At 41.9% G+C, this 19,655-nt stretch overlaps 1 protein-coding gene across 25 annotated transcripts in view; it reads right to left on the bottom strand.

Moving 5' to 3' along the window:
• The window catches only part of phldb1b (pleckstrin homology-like domain, family B, member 1b), a 395,372-nt gene that overhangs the window by 71,394 nt on the left and 304,323 nt on the right, over nucleotides 1-19,655 (bottom strand). For 19 of the 25 annotated variants that reach the window (XR_012096380.1, XM_073029929.1, XM_073029941.1 and 16 more), the window contains 3 exons: nucleotides 9,052-9,384; nucleotides 6,484-6,627; nucleotides 5,444-5,581 (listed from right to left, as the gene is read on the bottom strand). Coding sequence is in view for 24 of the 25 variants with exons in the window: in XM_073029929.1 (XP_072886030.1) it covers nucleotides 5,444-5,581; nucleotides 6,484-6,627; nucleotides 9,052-9,384 (615 nt within the window). In the remaining variant the exon portion in view is untranslated. Of the gene's footprint in view, nucleotides 1-5,443; nucleotides 5,582-6,483; nucleotides 6,628-9,051; nucleotides 9,385-15,550; nucleotides 15,745-19,655 lie in introns of those variants that run through there. The other 6 variants (XM_073029930.1, XM_073029938.1, XM_073029953.1 and 3 more) reach the window with 2 other exon arrangements.

Below are 19,655 nucleotides of genomic sequence, written 5' to 3'. Positions count from 1 at the left end.
GTTAAGAATCCTGAACTGATTAAAGAGCAGTCTGTTTCCAAAATCAGACTCATTTGGAATGAGGGGGTTGAAAAAGGTCTCCATAACAATCTGAACACTCACCAAAAAACATTGCACAGCTCAGGAATGGCTGTCAGTATTTGAATTTTTGTGTCATTACTACAAAATGATCATATTACGATCAATTGGTATAGTGTGATTTGACTCTGCATCAACACCACCTAATATACAAGGTATTGGTAGGATCTAAAGGCCTGTCCCACCATGGTATGCTGAAATTTCTGACATTATGGACTACTCCACCTAGGATCGATCCCATCAGAACATCATGTCAGTGACTTTTCTACATGCATCAGCTCAGCACTGTGACTCAGCATGTCAACTGACCAAGACAGCATCCTCCTAGCCTGTTAACAGCCAATCTCTGCATCTGAGCTGACATTTAGGACTTGACAGATCAATATTACTTTGCAGCGATGAAATCAGAGTATGAAAACCCATATGAGGCAAATAACATCTTCTGCCAAGTATAACACCAGAGATTACAGTGTCAGAGAAAACCTTTGGAGCACAGATCAGGCTTTCCAATAGCAGTGGCTCTCTGCTGATAGTGAAGGATTATCGTCAGAGTTAATGTTCCTTGTTCCGAAAATTGCTGGTTTGGAACAAAATTATGGTATTCCTGAAATAAAAGTGTATGTTGGGCCTGGAATGGAATAACTTCAGCATAAAAAAAGCCCAGTCTGTTCACCCTCACAGGGAAGCCACAGTTTAAGTTTTTTTGCTGATAAAATGTCAACATTCTTGGAGCAAGTACAGTAATTTCAGTTACGATCTAAATCTCCCTGTACACAGTCTTATCAAACACTCCCTTGGTATTTCAAGCATTGGTCAGAGGAAGAATGGAGCTCCCTCCACGATCCCTCATAGAGTCCCAGGGCAGGCACTGCATGGACAGGTCACAATGTAAAAAGGTCCCTCTATATTTTATCAAAGCAAATAAAATATAAATTATACACACAGTGGCTACTTTATCAGATATCTCCTATACCTAATGAAGTGGCCACTGAGCGTACGGGCACCACGCTCAGCAGTTAGCGTGACGCTATTACAGATTGGGGCGTTCTGGAGGTCAGAGTTCAATCCCGGTACCATCTGTAAAGAGTCTGTATGTCCTCCTCATGGAACGTGTGGGTTTCCCATGGAGGCTCCAGCTTCCTCTCACAGTCCAAAGATGTACTGGGTAGGTTAACTGGCCAATGTAAATTGTCTCATGATTAGGTTATGGTTAATTGGGTTGTTGGGGGTTGCTGGGGCTCAAAGGGCCAGAAGGACCTACTCCATGCTGTATCACTAAACAAATAAATAAATACATACATAAAAATGCCCGTGCTGCTCTAGCCCGTCCAATTCAAGCTTCGATGTGTTGTGTGTTCAGAGATGCTCTTCTGCACACCACTGTTGTAACACATTGTTATTTGAGTTACTATCACCTTCCTGTCAGCTTGAGTCAGTCTGGCCATTCTCCTCTGACCTCTCTCATTAACAAGGCGTTTCACTCACAGAACTGCCGCTCACGAGATGGTGTTTGTTTTTCACACCATTCTCTGTAAACCCTAGAGACTATTGTGTGTGAAAATCCCAGGAGATCAACAGTATCTGAGACACTCAAACCACCCCATCTGAAACCAACAATCATTCCATGGTCAAAGTCACTTATATCACATTTCTTCCCTATTCTGACGTTTGGTCTGAACAACAGCTGAACCTTTTGACCATGTAGATATGATTTTATGCTGCCACATGATTGGCTAATTAGATATATGCATTAACAAGCAGGTGTACTTAAAAAAAAGTGGCCACTGTATGCATATAGGGTAAAGCTTACTTTATGCTCTCGTATCCATCTCTCCTAAAGAAAGGACATCACAAGTTGAACAGAAGAAATCTCTCTCTAGCTCAAATGAAATGCCACAACCACCTTCAATCCACTTCCCACATCTTCATCTTTTATAAATCTCCGTCAGGAACCCAGTAACTATTTTGATTTATACTACAGCTAATCTGTACAAATCTCCCTGCAATTCCATAAATGCTTGGCTTTCATTGCAAAAATGTGCTGCATGATTATACTAACTCTCTCCCAAGAAACACAATTTTACACAGAGGCTGAAAATCATTTCGTGAACCCACAGATCTGGGACAAGAAAACACCCATTATGAGAAAAGACAACCATCCTTGTGCCCTTCATCTATCACAATCCTCAGCACCCAGGTTTCTAGAAAGCTTTTCCCCAAATTGTTTCTTTTCAAACTGTTTTGAACCTGTCATGCCTTTTAATCACTTCTATGGAAATGAAAATATGGGTGAATTCAAACTGAGGAACTACAGATAAGATGGCTAGTTATTTTAAGATGGGACAACACAAAATCTAGTCATCTTTTGGAGAAAATCTTAGGAATCAATTTGTTTTACAGGATATTAGAAACACAAGGCTTCACAACACGTAAAAGCCTGGATGTAAAAAGAGGGGTGAAGGTAGAAAGGGGAAGAGAAAGAGAGACAGAGAGAAAGAGACTAACCCACCACAAATCATCCATCACTGTAGACTAGGTGAACAATCATTTCATACACAAACATTATCTTGAAGGAAGCAATCAATTCTCAATTAATTCAAGCATATCTTACCATATTGATATTATAACAACTAGAAACGAGTTGTCCATTTGATGCTTGTCAAACTTTTATTCTGGTTCTGTGACAGAGTAGATTGTAGAATGTTTTGGATTGTTTTTCTCTCCATTTCTATATACTTCTTACTGCATATCCATTAGCATATCTGCTTAGCTAATTACCTGCACTGCACCCATTGGCAGGCATTTCCATATTCTCAGCAATCTACATGAAGAAGCTTCTTGTGAGATTATTAAAGTATGAATAAACCTCCAGCATTTATAGCATTAGTTTTGGAATATCCCACTGTTAGAATGTCTCCCTGCAGCAGATTGAAAAGAAATTGTTTTCTTTGTGAAGGGTCCAGAACAAGGGCAAAGATTCTTAAAATGAGAGCAGGAACTATCAGGACCTATCTGGGGAATAATTTCTTCTGTCGGGATGGCAGAAACCTATTGTATTCTTATACTACCCTGTCATGAAAGCTATTCCGTTTCTAACATCAGCATTGTGGAAGTCACTAGTGCTGTACTCTATTTTTAAATTAAAACCTACAATACTGCTATGTTTTAACCCACGTTGAAAACTTTGGGATGTCAGTGTTTTCTTTAATTCAACTGTTCTTCTGCTTTACAGTTTTTGATGAAATATTTAAAGTTTTTGGTTCAGAGCTCAATGCAAGTGGTTTAAAATTTATCGCAGATTTAGATTTCCATTGCAGCAATTTATATATTTACAACAATTAAGCATATTTTTGATTATTGTGGTCAGTCTTAAATAAAATGACAGGACAGGCAATCCTTGCAACCAATTTTCATTGCACCTTTCAGAGAAGCCATTGCCTTTAAGCTAGTCCATTTTAAACATTGATGTTTGTGAAGCTGGATGAATTAAATATTCCTTTGATTTTTAAAAGTTTCCCATTGTCTGGTTCCTCTGCTTCAGTTTCAAGCCACATCCCAAAGAGTTTCGTTGGCCACTGCAAATGATCACTTTCCTAACGTTAGGGATGGAATATGAGAGGAACTGATGGGAAAAAATTAGTGCGTTTGGATGCTTTGTGTGATATGGACGGAGAGTCAGTGCATCCAAACGCTCTCACTCTATCTATTTTGGAACCCTGTGTAGTTTGCTTAAACAAGAGACAACCAGAGAGCATTTTACCAACTGATGGAGTTTTATTGCCAACAGTAAATGGAGTTTCTTTGGCTTATTTTAACCAAATTTATTTCAAGCTACTTTGAGGCCTTTATTCATTGCGTATTCATGAAGTAAATTCAAAAACCTTCCATGTGTCATATCAGCTATACACAGCTAATTTATTTAAGCCTTTTGCTGAAGAGTTTCAGTCATTTGACTTATTCAGCATAGCTAGTGATATAATAGGGTGCCGTGGTAGCGCAGCCATTAGCATGACGCTGTTACACCTCGAGGCACCGGAGTTTGGAGTTCAGTTCTGGCACCATCTATAAGGAGTTTGTATGTTCTCCAAGTGACCATGTGGGTTTTCTCTGGGTGCTCCAGTTTCATCGCACAGTTCAAAGATGTACTGGTTAGTAGACTAATTGGTCATTGTAACTTGTCTTGTGATTAGGCGAGGGTTAAACATTTGGGTTGCCAGGCAGCACGGCTCGTTGGGCCGGAAAAGCCTGTTCCACACTGTATCTCGAAATAAATAAAAAAGATAAAACCAGGAACCTGTGTCGGTAGATAGTGGGAGGTCAACAGAAATATTCAAGCTGACGAACTGTTTTAGGCCAGGGTATTTACCCATTCTTCAACAGCAATAAGTAAGGACTAGGCCTCACTGCTACAGAATCATTCGCAAATTCACTTAACCCAGAGGGTAAATGCTGGCATATTACCTAACCACTGGCCTGCTACAGTGGCATCTGATTCAATCCTTGCAGTGGTATTCATGTATTTTCTAGCAGTGATCATTGTGAACTAATCCTTAGACATTCCCTCTTCCCTTAAACTCTGCGATGGTTTGGCCAATGATCTCCCCAAGAACTTCATTTAACAACTGGCCTCATTGTTTCTGTCCTTGGCCTTGTTATCTGTCGATCTTGTGGGTTTATTAGCATCCTCTCTTTTACAGGGAAGCTATTGCTGAAATTATTCACAGGAACTAATGAATCTCAAATCAAATATGGCATAACATCGACATTAAAGACAAGAGATTCTGCAGATGCTGAAAATCCAGAGTAACACACACAGAATGCTGGAGGAACTCAGCAGGTCAGGCAACCTCTATGGAGGGAAATAGTCTAAGTTTCAGGCCGAGACTCTTCATCAGGACTAGTAAGAGCTTTTTCTACTTGAAAAGGTCCCATGCCCAGATATAAAGAGAATTCCAATTTTAATCTTACCAAAGAATTGTTGTTAAGAACTTATCTGCAATTAAAAGCCTACACCCATCACACTTCAACCCCTGCCCAAGCATGTTAGGAGACTGGTGTGGCTGGGGGTTGGCTAAGAATATAGCCACCAGGCCCCAATTATAAACTATGCCATAACCCATAGAGTTGTAAGGAAAGTAACCAAAGGAAATAGTGTCACTTCTCTGAACAGAATAGCAAGGCTGTGGTGACCAAACATAATGCAATTATGGTCCAATCCTGTGTGACATCTTCCTAACAGTTCACCAGGTGCATGCAGTATAAAGAGAAAGCAGCCAGCTCACACTAAATAGACCACGACTGCTCGTCCTTTTGAAGAAAGAAACATTTAAAGATTAGAAGAATACAGAGGTGGGACTGACAGTACCTTGTCTTTTTCTCTCTGTATGTTGTGCTCTAGCTCAGAAAGCTTCTCCTCCAACTGGCTGATGATCTCCTGCTCCTGATGGATCTGGGCAACTTCAGACTCTCGCTCCCCCTGAAGCAGAGCTCGCTCCATCTCCGCCTGTAGACAACATTGCAGAAGTTACAAAATGGAACATTTGCAAAGTGTATGTTTCAAAGTAAAAAATGCCCTGCACTTACACTCAGTGGCCACTTTATTAGGTACACCTGCCCAACTGCTCGTTAATGCAAATATCTAATCAGCCAATCATGTAGCAGCAAATCAATGCATAAAAGCATGCAGACATGGTCAAGAGGTTCACTTGTTGTTCAGACCAAACATCAGAATGGGGAAGAAATGTGATCTAAGTGGCTTTGACCTTGGAATGATTGTTGGTGCCAGATCGGGTGGTTTGAGTATCTCAGAAACTGCTGATCTTCTGGGATTTTCACACACAGCAGCCTTTGGAGTTGAGAGGGAATGGTGCAAGAACCAAAAGTCATCAATTGAGCAGCAGTTCGTGGGCAAAAGTGCCTTTATTATTGAGAGAGGCCAGATTGGTTCAAGCTGACAGGAAGGCACAGGAAGTACCTAATAAAGTGAGCACTGAGTGTGTAAAGCATGACACAACATTCCAGGCTTCAAATGCAGTTGCTGTTGTAAAGAAGATAAGAATCAGGATAAAGAGTGGAAGTTCTTGCTGATTAAAGCAGCAAGGAAGATTGAAACATCAAGGAAAATGCACAAGGCGAGCGAGTGTTCAACGCTATCTCCCAATCCCTCGCTCGCTGCTGCTGGTCACGGGGAGAACATACAAACTCCTTACAGACAGCGATGGAAATAGAACCTGAGTTGCTGGCACTGTAATAGTGTTACGCTGACCACTACACTACCATGCCGCCCGTTAAACGTCTGGGAACAAATCCAATTGAAGTTAGCAGCCCAATGAGAATCAATTTTCTAAAAATGTAGTTGACAGTTTGCAAATTAAAGGTAAACCCATAGCTAGAGCAAATTTCTACCTCGCGTGTGGACTCCTCAAGTTGTTGATCCAACTCCTTGATTCTTTGCTTCAGTTCATCCACGTTGGTGAGAACTCTCACCCTCTCCTCCTCCAGGTACGCCACCTGCTGAGCTGACTGACCACCCGCTGAATCTTCATGCTGCTTAAAATTAAAACATATTAAAGAATGAAAAAAGAAGACAAAAATAGAGAAATCAAAGGATCCAGTGGTTTGCCTGATATAACACAGGAGGTAATTCAATGCATTCATGCCTCTGCCAGCAGTTTTACCACTGTCAATAGTGTTCTTTTCCCATACTCCTGTAAATATTTCACTTCAAGTAGTTATCCAATTTTCTTTTTAATTCTTCCCAGATATTAACAAAAGACTTGGTCATTTTTTCCCCTTAAACTCTTTAAATTTGCATTTTCTGTTGACCAAATTTCTGCCACAGTAAACAGTTACTATTTAATTACTCTAGTTAGGGTGGCACAGTAGCCTAGTGGTTAACAAAGCGCTTTACGGTAGCAGCAACTCTGGTTCAATTCCCACCACTGCCTGTAAGGAGTTGTCTGTTCTCTCTGTGACTGTGTGGGTTTCCTCCAGGTGCACCGCTTTCCTCCAACTGTCCAAAGATCTACTGGCTGAAAGGTTAGTTAATTGGTCATTGCAAATTGTCTCGTGATAAGGATAAGCTCTAAACCAGGGACTGCTGGGCTGCGTGGCTGGAAAGGCCTAATTATATAACTATTCATGGCAGTGAACCCTTTTTCTAACTCCATCTGCATGAGAGCGAACAACACAACACACATAAAATGCTGGAGGAACTCAGCAAGTCAGGCAGCGTCTGTGGAGAGGAATAAGTGGTCAATAGTTCAGGCCAAGACCCTTCTTCAGGACTGGAATGGACGGCGGAAGAAGCCAGAATAAAAAAGTGGGGGAGGGGGAGGAGTACAAGCTGGCAGCCGATAGGTGAGACCAGATGAGGGGGAAGGTGGATGTGTGGGGGAGGGCGGATAAACTAACAAGCTGGGAGGTGATTGGTAAAAGAGATAAAGGGCTGAAGAAGAAGAAATCTGATATGTGAGGACAGTGAACAATGGAAGAGGAGGGGCACAGGAGACAGGTATTGGGCAGGTAAGGAGAAAAGAAGAGGGGAGCCAGAATGGGAATGGAAAAAGAGGGAAGGGGAGGGGGAAGAAATTACTGGAAATTAGAGAAATCAATGTTCATATTGTCAGTCTGGAGGCTACCCAGATATGATCTGCCACCCTCTCCTCATATTCTTTGAATAACCAGACTCCTTTTGCACCTTGGCGTACAAGAATGCCTTCTATACATCATTAATGATCCTGACGCTTCTGCATATTGCCAGGAATACAATATAGTGGGTAATGATGGTCTTTAAACAAGTCAGCCCAGCTTCCATTATCTCATACGAGCCTGTAACGTTTATATCCACAGGATATACAACTCTCCAGTTTTCGTATGGTCCTCAAAGCACATACATGTGCAAACACACCACCACACCCCATGCATAAATACACCATTCAGGTATTCTTGCTGACCTTTCCCCCAGTCTAGATCCACAATATTTGACTAAGATGTGAACAGAGCGGGAGATTTGCTCTGCATTTACTGTATATTGTACCTGTTGCGCAATGCAACAGATAGAAAGTGGGAGAGGTTTTAATGGTGGTTTACTCAAATCTTAATCACTTTATAAATGTCTTAGGTTTGGAAAACCTAACGTTTATAAGTGATTAATAAATGTTGCAGGTGTGGAAATTAGCTTCTCCCACAATCCCCTGTAAAGAAAAAATATTGTTCCTGTGAAAACTCATTGCCTGAGTTAGCAGTGCTAAATGCCCTATACAACAATGACTATGCATTCTCCCTCAAATCTAAATTCAGCTGTACTGAAGTCAATAGAATCAAATCTTGCAGATAGATTGCTAATATAATGCTCGATGTCAAGATAAGCTTGCATAAAGCCCTACTTCTGCTACAACTGTAGCATTATGGCCAATTCTGGAGCCACTAGGGAAGATGTAAAGGCATTAGAAAGTGTGCAGAGGAGATTACTGAAATATTCAAGGGACTTTAGAAGGACTTTAGTTGTGTTGATAGATGTGGGAAACATGGATTAATCATCTTGGAATATCAGGCGTAAAAGGGTATTTAAAATCATAAAGTCCAGATTGAAACAATGCCCACTGGAAAAGTCAAGAAACAGGAGATGTTGAATGAAGGTGATAGGCAAAAGAAACACAATAAATTTGAAGAAAACTTTCTGTGTGCAGTGAGTGGTTAAATCTGGCAAACCCCGCTGGGGTCGTGATCGATGCAGATTTGTCTGAGATACTTAAAAAGGATGTAGATAAGGAAAGAAAGTGTAGGTTTCCAGTGAGATAGTAAGGTTTAGGACAAAATGGGGCAGTATGTACTTGTCTGTTGAATACCGTTTTCCCACACTGAACACTTTCTGAGACTCTGTAATTATTATGTTTACTAGTGTGGATTAGGGAGGAATTTCTTGGCACATCTTTTTTTAAGGAGCAAAAAACTGGCTTGTGCCAAACCTACCTCGTGGTGTGTGCTCTCTGTGCTGCTGCACTCTTCCTTAAGGTTCTCCTCATCTGATCTCTCCAGACCGTCTCGCGGTTTCTGCATGCTCGGCTCCAATGGCTGTGCTGGGCTGGGCTCACTGTAGACTTTACCTCCAGTGCATCTGTCCATGGAGGTTCCTCTGCTGGCTGTAGTCGGGGCAGGCTCCACTGAGCTGGGGAACAGTCTCTGCTCTTCAAGTTGCAATTGCTCGCTGGCCTGGTCCACCTTTCCCATATCAGGGCTGGTGGGTGAGTCAGTTTTCGTGTATTCGGCACACAAGTTCAGGATGGTTTCAAGTCTCTGACGCTCCTGAGAGATAAAGAATTGGAGTTCAGAAATACGTCATTCACACAAAAATATTACACCTAAACGTAAGTTGTAGAAGCAGGAATGCACAGCCCCTTGAGCTTATTTCACTATCTTGTGCCTTGTCCACTAATCCACGTATCCCTTGAGGCCTTTAATGCCCAAAAATATATTGATCACAAACTTGAGTATATTCAACAACTCAATATCCATTCTGTTTTGGGGTACAGAATGCCCATGAATTACAGCACTCTTAAAGACACTTGGACAGGTACATGGATTGGAAAGATTTACAAGGTTATGACCCAAATGATGGCAAACAGGACTAACTTTCTCTTTTGCATGGACACAAAGGCATTTATATCTTTTCCCTAACAGTGAAGCCCTAAGTTGTGCACACAGTATCATCAAAATCCCATATACATGCAGCAAAGTTATCTCAACTCCCCTAAAAATGTCGTTTGCCTTCATAATTGGTAGACTTCCTACTGTGTCACAATCAACTGGCTTCTTACTATTCAATAAACACTTTGATGTGTTATTCTAACTGCAAATGGGTTATCTTACATTTTCCACATCATACTCCAAAATCTACTTTCTTACCCACTCATTTACAGTAACTATTCCCCCACACAGCTCATTTTCTCATCTAGCTTTCTGCATTAATATTTCAACACAAAGTATTAATATGGATTAAAAATAGTTGAAAGCCAACATGAAAGTGATGCATATATTCCTACTGTTTTCTGCCCTTTAACCAATCCCTATTTGAGTCAATATATAAATGCAAGCCCATGACAATCTTTGAATGACACCTGATCAAATCCACTGGTTCCATCTTATCTGATCTGCTATATACATCTTCAAAAGACTCAATTGGCTTTGAGAAATACAATTTCAATCATCATTGCAGCCATGGCATTAAAGATGTCAGGAGGCTTTTCAATGGGCATACATTGAGGGGTTGAGAATATTGTTTGTGACTGATAATTCTGGGTCATATTTCAGGAGGATTAAATACAATGATTACTGACTTCCTATAGTGTCAAAAAAGATGAAGACAAACATGAACAATAACTTACATTTACTGTATATAGAACTTCACGTGGCAAAACATTCCAAGGCGCTTCACAGAAACCTGAACAAACAGATTTGGTACCATCCCTTATAAGGCAATATTAGAATGAATGACCAATGACTTGGTCAGAAAAATAAACTGCAAGGAATGTCTTGGGAGGTTTGAAAGGAAATTCCAAAATTCAGCAGCCTGGCGGTTGGAAGTGCATCCGCCAACAGTGAAGCAAGCAAATCCAAGGATGTGAATGAGACGGGAATTGGAGGAGCACAACTACCTTTTAGGGCTGGAGGATATTAAAGAGGTGGGCAGGGTGAGTCCAGAGACGGGGCTTGAAACAAGGAAGGGAATTTTAACCCTCACCAGAATTCAATGCAGCTCAGTGAGACTGATGAGTGAATAGGACTTATTGGGAGTAACAACCTCTGCTGTACCACAGAGAAGAAGTGGCTGCTGCAGAGGGAGAGAGTGAACAACCAAAAGACCCCAGCACTAACCACAGACACCGTTTCCTCATGCCAACACTGCACCAGAATATGTACATCTTGGATCAGCCTGTGAGGACCCAGCAAAACACAACCCCTTAGGAGAACATCATACTCAACTCAAGTGAGCGCACTTGAGATAGGACAAAGACAGCAGAGTTTAGAATGAGTTCAAATACACAAAGAGCTGAAGAACATCTGCAAGAATGCATTGGAATAGTCAAGCTTGGAACTTGATAATTCCAACACATTCTCTCACAGAAGATGGATTCAGCAGTAACTAGAGTATAGTTATCCATAATATCCATGCACAGAGAGGCCACGCTATTTATATAATCAATATTAAATTACTCTGACAAGCACAACAGACATATATTATATGGAATTCAGATGTACGAGGGGTGATCTCACTGTAATACATAAATTTCTTCATGGTTTAACAGAGTAGATTTTAAGAAGCTGTTTATTCTGTCTCAAATCCAGAACTCGAGCAGATGCCAATGTGTAAAGTTTTGGCCATTTGGGATAGAAAGGGAGAAATTACTTCATTCAGAGAATTGCAAATCTTTTCAATTCTCCACCCCTGAGGGTTGTAGTTGCTCAGTAGATGAGAACATTCAAGAGTGTGACTGATTGTTTTCAGCTACAGAGGTATAGGGTCCTCCCCAGGTTACAACAAGGTTTCATTCCTATCAAAGCCAAAGTCAAAGTAAACTTATTGCCAAAGTACATTTATGTCACCATATACTACCCTGAGATTCATTTTCCTGCAGGCATTTACAGGAAAATAAAAAAAACAATAGAATTTATGTAAGCTGATCCTAAGAACTGTTCATGACCCAAGCAGTTTGCAAGTTGGAAGTGTGGCCGTGAACGGAGTTCCCATGCAGCAAGCAGATAGCTGCATCCCTAGAGCAGCCAGCGAACCCAGCCTGATGCTCTTCCATACAGGCTGTACACCAGGTGGGCTTTTGTAAGATGGGAAGAGGGACAGAGCAGTAAATGAAATTGGAAATTTAGCCATGTTGAAACTATAACAAACTTCAGGAGACAAATGATCCAATTCTGCTCCCAATTATGTATTAGGAACAGAAAGATATGTTGATAGGTAGTAGGTGGGAGGTGGCTTATAATCAGACTGATTGGCTGACTCCTCATCCTACGTAACTCTATATAAAAATCTTAACATGGTATGGGATTGCCAACACCACATTATCTGTGATTGGTGAGGGTGGCATGGTATCATGGCAGTTAGCGTAACATTTTACAGCACCAGCTGTAAGTCCAGGGTTCAATTCTGTTGGAAGTTGGTACATTCTCCCCTTAAACACGTGGGCTTCCTCCCACATTCCAAAGGTGTAGAGGTGAGGATTATTAAATTGTGGGCATGCTAAGCTGGCGCTGGAAGCACAGCGACACTTGCAGGCGTCCACCAGCACATTCAGAGCGTGTCGGTCACTGGTGCAAGCGATGCGTTTCACTGGACGTTTTGATGTTTCAGTGTACATGTGACAAATAAAGCTAATCTTCAGACTTTAATCTGCATCTTATTGTGAAAGAAAGAAACTTCACCTGAAGTGATTTGTGCAAACGGGAGTACAGAGACATGGACCCCCTACAGTGGGTTTGTTAAGGCCACTAGGTTTAACCAATATTCCCCTCTCAAACCAACATCATTAAAAACACAGATTAAGTTCGCTATGTGCGTAATCAACACAGGATACTATTCAGTCTATTAAGTTTGTTTTGGATTCTGTAAATTCGACTCCATTCCCTCTTCTCCATCCCTTTAGCCATCACGGCTTATACTTTTGCACAAACAAGAGAAAATCTGCAGACACTGGAAACCCAAGCAACACACACAAAATGCTGGAGGAATTCAGCAAGCCAGGCAGTATCTATAGAAATTAATAAATAGGCGACGTTTTGGGCTGAGTCTCTTCATCAGGACTGGAACAAAAAAGATGAGAAGTCAGAGAAAGAAGGTGGGGAAGGGAAGGAAGTAGTACAAAGTGGTGGGTGAAACTGGGAGAGGGGCGCGTGGTGAAGTAAAGAGCTGGAAGGTCAATTGGTGAAAGAGGGTTGGAGAAGGGGGAATCTGATAGGAGAGGACAGAAGGCCAAGGAATAAAGGGAAGGGGAGGAGCACCAGAGGGAGGTGATGGGCAGGTAAGGAGATAAGGTGAGAGAGGGAAATGGGAATAGGGAATGGTGAAGTGGGGGGAGGAATTACTGGAAGCTCAAGAAATCGATGTTCATGCCATCAGGTTGGAAGCTATCCAGACATAAGGTGTTGCTCCTCCAACCTGAGTGTGGCCTTATCACGACAGTGGAGGAGGTCATGGACTGACATATTGGAATAGGAATGGGAAATGGTATTATAATAGGTTTGTCACCGGGCGATCCTGCTTTTTCTGGCAGACATTTCGCTCATCTTTTGCACAGTCTTCTTTTGAAACCAACAAATAAACCTAAAGCTACAATGTCACTACCATTCCTGGCATGGAATTCAGATTACAACAGTGAGTAAATACAATGGAAGTCAAAAAAAAAGTGCCGAAGGAAGAAATCTAAAATAAAACAACAAAATAAGGTGCTGGAGGTGTTCCGCACGGATCGGGCAGTGTCTGGAAAGATGAGCTTCACTAGTCACATGTGCATCGAAACATACAGTGAAATGCGTGTTGGGCAGCCTGCAAGTGTTGCCACGCTTCCGGCGCCAACACAGTGTGCCCACAACTCACGAACTCTACCCTGTCTGTCTGTGGCATGTGGGGGGAAACCGGAGAAGCAGTTAACATTTCAACTCTGGTACTCCTCCTTGGCCCTGAAACACATTGTTTTTCTTTCCATAGTGAATGCCTGATCTGCTGAATACTTCCAGCTTTTTCTGTTTTATTAGTGTGTAAATATTTTTCAGCAGCTTCTCCGTGTCCTTAGCCAGTGCTCTCTGACAGCTGTATTTCCTCGGCATTCTAATATCTTGCTGAATAACACATACCCCATCACAGAGTGCAAAATGACTAGAATTGTTCAAGAACATGCTGTACCAAAGGGAATGTTTTCCAAGGGGAACATTATCGGTTGCATTTAATTTCCATTTTCTGCGTCACTATTCAGCTTCTCCGCATGAACTTAAATTTAGAATGAACAAACAATGGTCCAGATGTTGTGAACATTTATTTTCCAGTTTCTCTGTTGTTTCCGTGTATTTTGACAACTGGTTGGTAATTTGAAAATGAAGCAGTCATCGATCAATACACAAACAAGCCATTTAAGCAGCGTCATCTCCAGAGTGCTCATGGGAGCATCATCAATCTGAACTTAACAGGAGACCACAAAGGAATTTTAATATAAACAGAAAGTAACAATGATCAGATATCTTAGGAACATTTAAGAAACTCTTAGATAGGCACATGATGACAGAAAAATAGAGGACTAAGTAGGAGGGAAGGGTAAGATTGATCTCAGAGTAGGTCAAAAGGTCAGCACAACATCGTGGGTTGAAGGGCCTGTACTGTGCTCTGCTGTTCTATGCTTTATGTTGCTAATAAAGCAGGTCCGTGCTACTTACAGAAGCAGCTGGGATGTTCAGTTATTCAGTCAGAGTGATTTCAATAGAAGTCAGTCATTAGGAAAGTGAAGGAAATTAGAGGCACACAAAATTAGAAGAGCACAGAGATATAAGAGGGTTGTTGAGTTGTTTACAGCCAGCTGGGTGGGGGCAAGGACAAGATTTCAATACAAAGGTAAGGATCAGAAGCCAATGTAGGGCAAAGAACCCAAGAGTGAAGAGACGTAGGATTTAAGATACATGTAGCAAAACATTCCATGAACCAAATCTGTAACAGTTCCCTTGTAAACCACCTATAATAAAATATTCCAAGACAATCCTTCAGGAAGGAGCAGAGCGCTTATTTGGATGCTGGAAAAGAGATGGAGGATACTGTGAAATATACAGAGTGAGGCTAATATCTGCTTGCTGTATCCAGAGAGGCTTTCCTCCATCTCAGTCTCTCTCCGCCTTTCTAGAGTGGCATAGATGGAGAAAACTCCTCACTCTTGCCCATTTTCTCTTTACTCCTGAATCCATTCACTGTGACAAATCCTTCTTTGCTTGTAACATTCTTATCATTTTTTCTCCACACAGAACTTTGGTCCTTTCTAAACCTATAAACTTCCTGATTCCTTTCACTTCACCACACTGTCATCAGCACTCACTGATCCAAATTTATTCTACACAGTGCTTCAAATCTGTGAGACCTCCTGCCTCCCTCAGCTCCCTTCGTCCTACAAACTGTCAGCTATTTATACCCTAACTTGGCATCAACAAACACTCCTTCACCTCCCAATTTTCTTGGCGTTGCATCTCAGCTCCTGGTGAGACTGCTAAATGAATAGCTCTATTCCTTTATCCGAATTCTTAAATTTAATGAAATAAAATATTCCTGGTGACTCCTCCCAGGGATTCTTTCTCTATAACTAACTTACCAACACCAGCAATGCAAAGAGCAATTAACTTGAATACGAGATTTGACCAACATTGCTCAGCAGTTTAAGAGTTAAATGAAAAGGTTTCAGGCCATTCCAAACTAGCGCAAGGCACTTACAACTGATCCATTGGTGAGGTCGTCTCCCGGAACATTGTGAATCTGTAGGTCCATTTAGTAGCAAGAAGATTTCAAATCCAAACACTTCAAAGAGCCTTTCCCACACACATACTGTTCAAGGTGTCCTGCCTGATCATTCCCACCTATAACATGCCAAAACATTTAACGATCCTTTACTGCTTCTGCCCTCTCTATCCCCACAGTCACGTGACACTACCAATCAGAACAAGCAGCAGAAGTCAGGTGCCTCCCTCTAAACTTGAGCCTGGCTTTCACACCAGCCTCCTGCATTCAAAAGCAGACCTTTTATGTGTTTAAGGCGTGGTTACATTAGAAACTTTAGCCAGCGGAGCAGGAAGAAGGAATGGCTCGTGGCAGTGGTTCACACCTCTTCCAATGAACCCGAGTACAAAATCTAGGTAAAAGATCCAGTGACACATTATCAGACAATTACAGTCATAGAGTAAACAGGCCCTGCAGCTCAACTGTCCTGTGTCTGCCACAGCATCCCTCTGTTAGTTCCAGTTTGCCTGTGTTCAGCCCATAGCCATCCAAGCCCCTCTCCTCCATGTACCTATCCAAATGCCTCTTTAAATTGATATTGATACAATTACAAAGAAGGCACAACAGTGGCTATATTTCATTTGGATTTTGAAAGGAATTGGTATACCACCAAAGATACATTGAAATTCCTACAGATGTACTGTGGAGAACATTCTAACTGGTTGCATCACTGTCTGGTATGGGGGTGGGGGGGCACTGCAAAGGATCAGAAAAGACTGCAGAGAGTTGTAAAATCTGTCGGCTCCATCATGGGCACTAGCCTTTCCAGCATCTAGGACATGTCTAGATGCTAGAGCGCGTCGAGGACACACTCAGATTCAGGAACGGCTTCTTCCCCTCTGCCGTCGATTTCTAAATGGACATTGAACCCTTGAACACTACCTCAATACTTTTGTTTATTATTTCTGTTTTGCACTATTTTTAATGTAACTATTTAATACACATATATACTTACTATAATTGATTTACCTTTCTTTCTACATTACAATGTATTGCATTGAACTGCTGCCACTAAGTTAACAGATTTCACAACGTATGCCAGTGATATTAAACCTGATTCTGATTCTGATGTTCAAAACATGATGCCTCAAAAAGGCAACATCCACCATTAAAACCCCCATCACCCAGGACATGCCCTCTTCTCCTTGCTACCATCAAGCAGGAGGTAAAGGAGCCTGAAGAAAAAAACTTAACATTTTAGGAACAGCTTTGTCCCCTCTGCCATCAGATTTGTGAATGGACACTGAACCCACAGACACTATCTTAGTATTCTCCTCCTCACTTTTTGCATTATTATTTAATGTAATTTTCTTTTATGTATACTTCTTATTGTAATTAATAGATTTTTTATTATGTATTGCAATGTACTGCCGCCACAAAACATATGCCAGTGATATTAAACCTGATTCTAATTCTGAACGTTGCAACTGTAGCTCATTCCAGATACTCACTATCCTCTGGGAAAAGAAGTTCCCATCAGGTCTCTATTAAATCTCTCCCCTCTTATCTTGAGTCAGTGCCCCTTAGTTTCACAGAGTGCTGATTTTGCAGCCAGTGAAGCACTGTTGTACTATGACACACAGTTTGTGCACAGCAAGCTCCCAAAATTAGGTGACACAGTGAGGCAGTAGGGGAGAGCCATTGCCTCAAACCTCTGGTGCTTTCTGCTTGGAGTTTGCACATTCTCGTCCGAGTGCTTGAGTTTTCTCCCACATCCCAAAGATGTGCTGATTCACGGGTTTGCTGGACTCTGTAATTAGCCCCAAGTGGTAAATCTGTATGTAAAGATGGGAGAGGGGATGGGGGGGCTAAGAGTAGGTCACAGGGGAACTGGAATTACACTGAGAATTGACAGACTTGAAGGGCCAATTGATCTACTCCTCTGCCGTAAGAAATTATGGAATATGAATGACGTGATGAACAAGTAATCATTTTTAATGAGGAATAAATGGTGAGAGTTAGAACTCCTTTGTTCTCTGAAATGATGTGACGAGAAGCACTTTCCTCACTTATGAGAGCAAACAAGGTCTCTGTTTAATCTGATTGAAAAGATGGGACCTTAACTCCCTCTGTGCTTTGCGAAATGCCGGCCCGACTTATGTGTTCAAACCCCCAATGGTCTGAACAAGAATGGGAATCTGGGAATATCTATTATCAGCACTGTGCAATATACTTTTCTAAATACTTTTATGCATCTAACACTAATATAAAACTTTTGAAGAAGGTACTTCCTCCACAATGTACACTGTGGTCTTCTTGAGTATAACCGCTTCTCTGCTGACCTATGCTGCTGTTATTACTGTGTACATAGGTCCTTCCCTCAGTACTCAATACAGGCAGAAACACAGAGGAACCTACAGAAACTAGTGTCACACTATGAATTGTAACTTTCTCTGGTTATACCCTCTATTCAATTGTTGCCTATATTAAGGATTGCTGGCCCTCAGTAATTTGACCCTACATTACTATTAAAAAGACAAGAACGCTGTACACACCTCACGCTGCCATCTTTGCTCATAGTGGATTCATCCTGGAAGCCTGTACCTCAGTGTTCATGGCTCCCAACTGTGATTACTTAGCTGAGGTAGCTCATTTATATCTGAGTCAGGGAACTTGTCTGACTGAGTCAGAGGGAACTGCGGTTCTCACTGATCACTGGGCTACACTTTGAGATGCTGAGACTCCTTGGGGACATTCCAGACATTTTAAAGGTTAGCCATTAATCATTAGACAGCCTTGCTTTCCTGCGTTGCCCTAGGCTCCATAGCTCTGACTGACTATTATCACCAAAATTCCAAAGCATTAGTTGTGTTTTATTGATGTCGCAGAACTGTGCTCAAATTAAAGCAAAACCATTTTGGTTAAAGTAAAGCAAAATGGGTATGTCCTCCTCTTCTGAGACTGTCTGAGAGGATAGAGGGTGACACATTTCCTCTTTCTCATACCTTCCTTCCTCTCTTTTACCATTCCCCATTCTGGTTACCCTCTTACCCCTTCTTTTCTCTTCACCTGCTCCTACACCTCTTCCCTCACTACCATTCAGGGCCACAAACAGTCCTTCCAGGTAAGGCGACACTTCACCTGTGAGTCTGTTGGGATTATATACTGCATGAGGTGCTCCCGGTGTGGCCCCCTGTATAACAGTGAGACCCGATGTAGACTGGGAGACCGTTTCACTGAGCACCTACACTGTCCGCCAGAAAACAGGGGGCCTCCTGGTAGCCACCCTCTTCAATTCTACTTCCCATTCCCATTCCAACATGTCTGACCATGGCCTCCTCTACTGCCATGATGAGGCTACACTCAGGTTGGAGGAGCCTTCAGCCTGAGGGCATAAAGATTGGTTTCTCAAACTTCTGGTAATTGCCCACCCCCTATCTTTTCAGCATTCCCATTCCTGTTTCCCGCTCTCACCTATCTCCTTGCCTGCCCATCACCTCTCTCTGGTGCTCCTCCCCCTTTTCTTTCTCCCATGGCCTTCTGTCCTCTCCTATCAGACTCTCCCTTCTCCAGCCCTGTGTCTCTTTCACCAATCAACTTCCCAGCTCTTTACTTCATCCCCTCCCCCTCTCTCAGTTTCCCCTATCACCTACCACCTTCCTCCCTTCGCCCCACCTTCTCTGAATTCTCTTCTCTTTTCTCAGTCCTGAAGAAGCGTCTTGGCCCAAAACGTTGACTGACTATTCATTTCCCTAGATGCTGCCTGACCTGCTGAGTTCCTCCAGCATTTCATGTGCGTTGTCTTAACTCACCTATCCTGCATCGACCCTCCTTTCCCCTCGTCTGGTTTCACCTATCACCTTCTCGTTTGGATTCCTCCTCTTACTCTACTCCCACTTCTTATTCTGGCTTCTGCCTCTCCTCCCACTCCCTTCTTTTTCCAGTCCTAATGAAGCGTCACAGCCTGATGTGACACTTTGGGAACTTTAGTTCTGAATGCTATTTGCTTACTTTTATTGTTTGCACAATTTGTTTCTTTTTCTGCACAGTTGGGTGTTTGATGATCATCTCTTTTTTAATGAGTTCTGTTTGGTATCTTTGT

Source organism: Hemitrygon akajei, chromosome 26 (genome assembly GCF_048418815.1).
Source record: "Hemitrygon akajei chromosome 26, sHemAka1.3, whole genome shotgun sequence".
Lineage (NCBI taxonomy): Eukaryota > Metazoa > Chordata > Chondrichthyes > Myliobatiformes > Dasyatidae > Hemitrygon > Hemitrygon akajei.
Note: the sequence above shows the minus strand (reverse complement) of the source record. Positions and strands in the feature narration are given on the sequence as shown.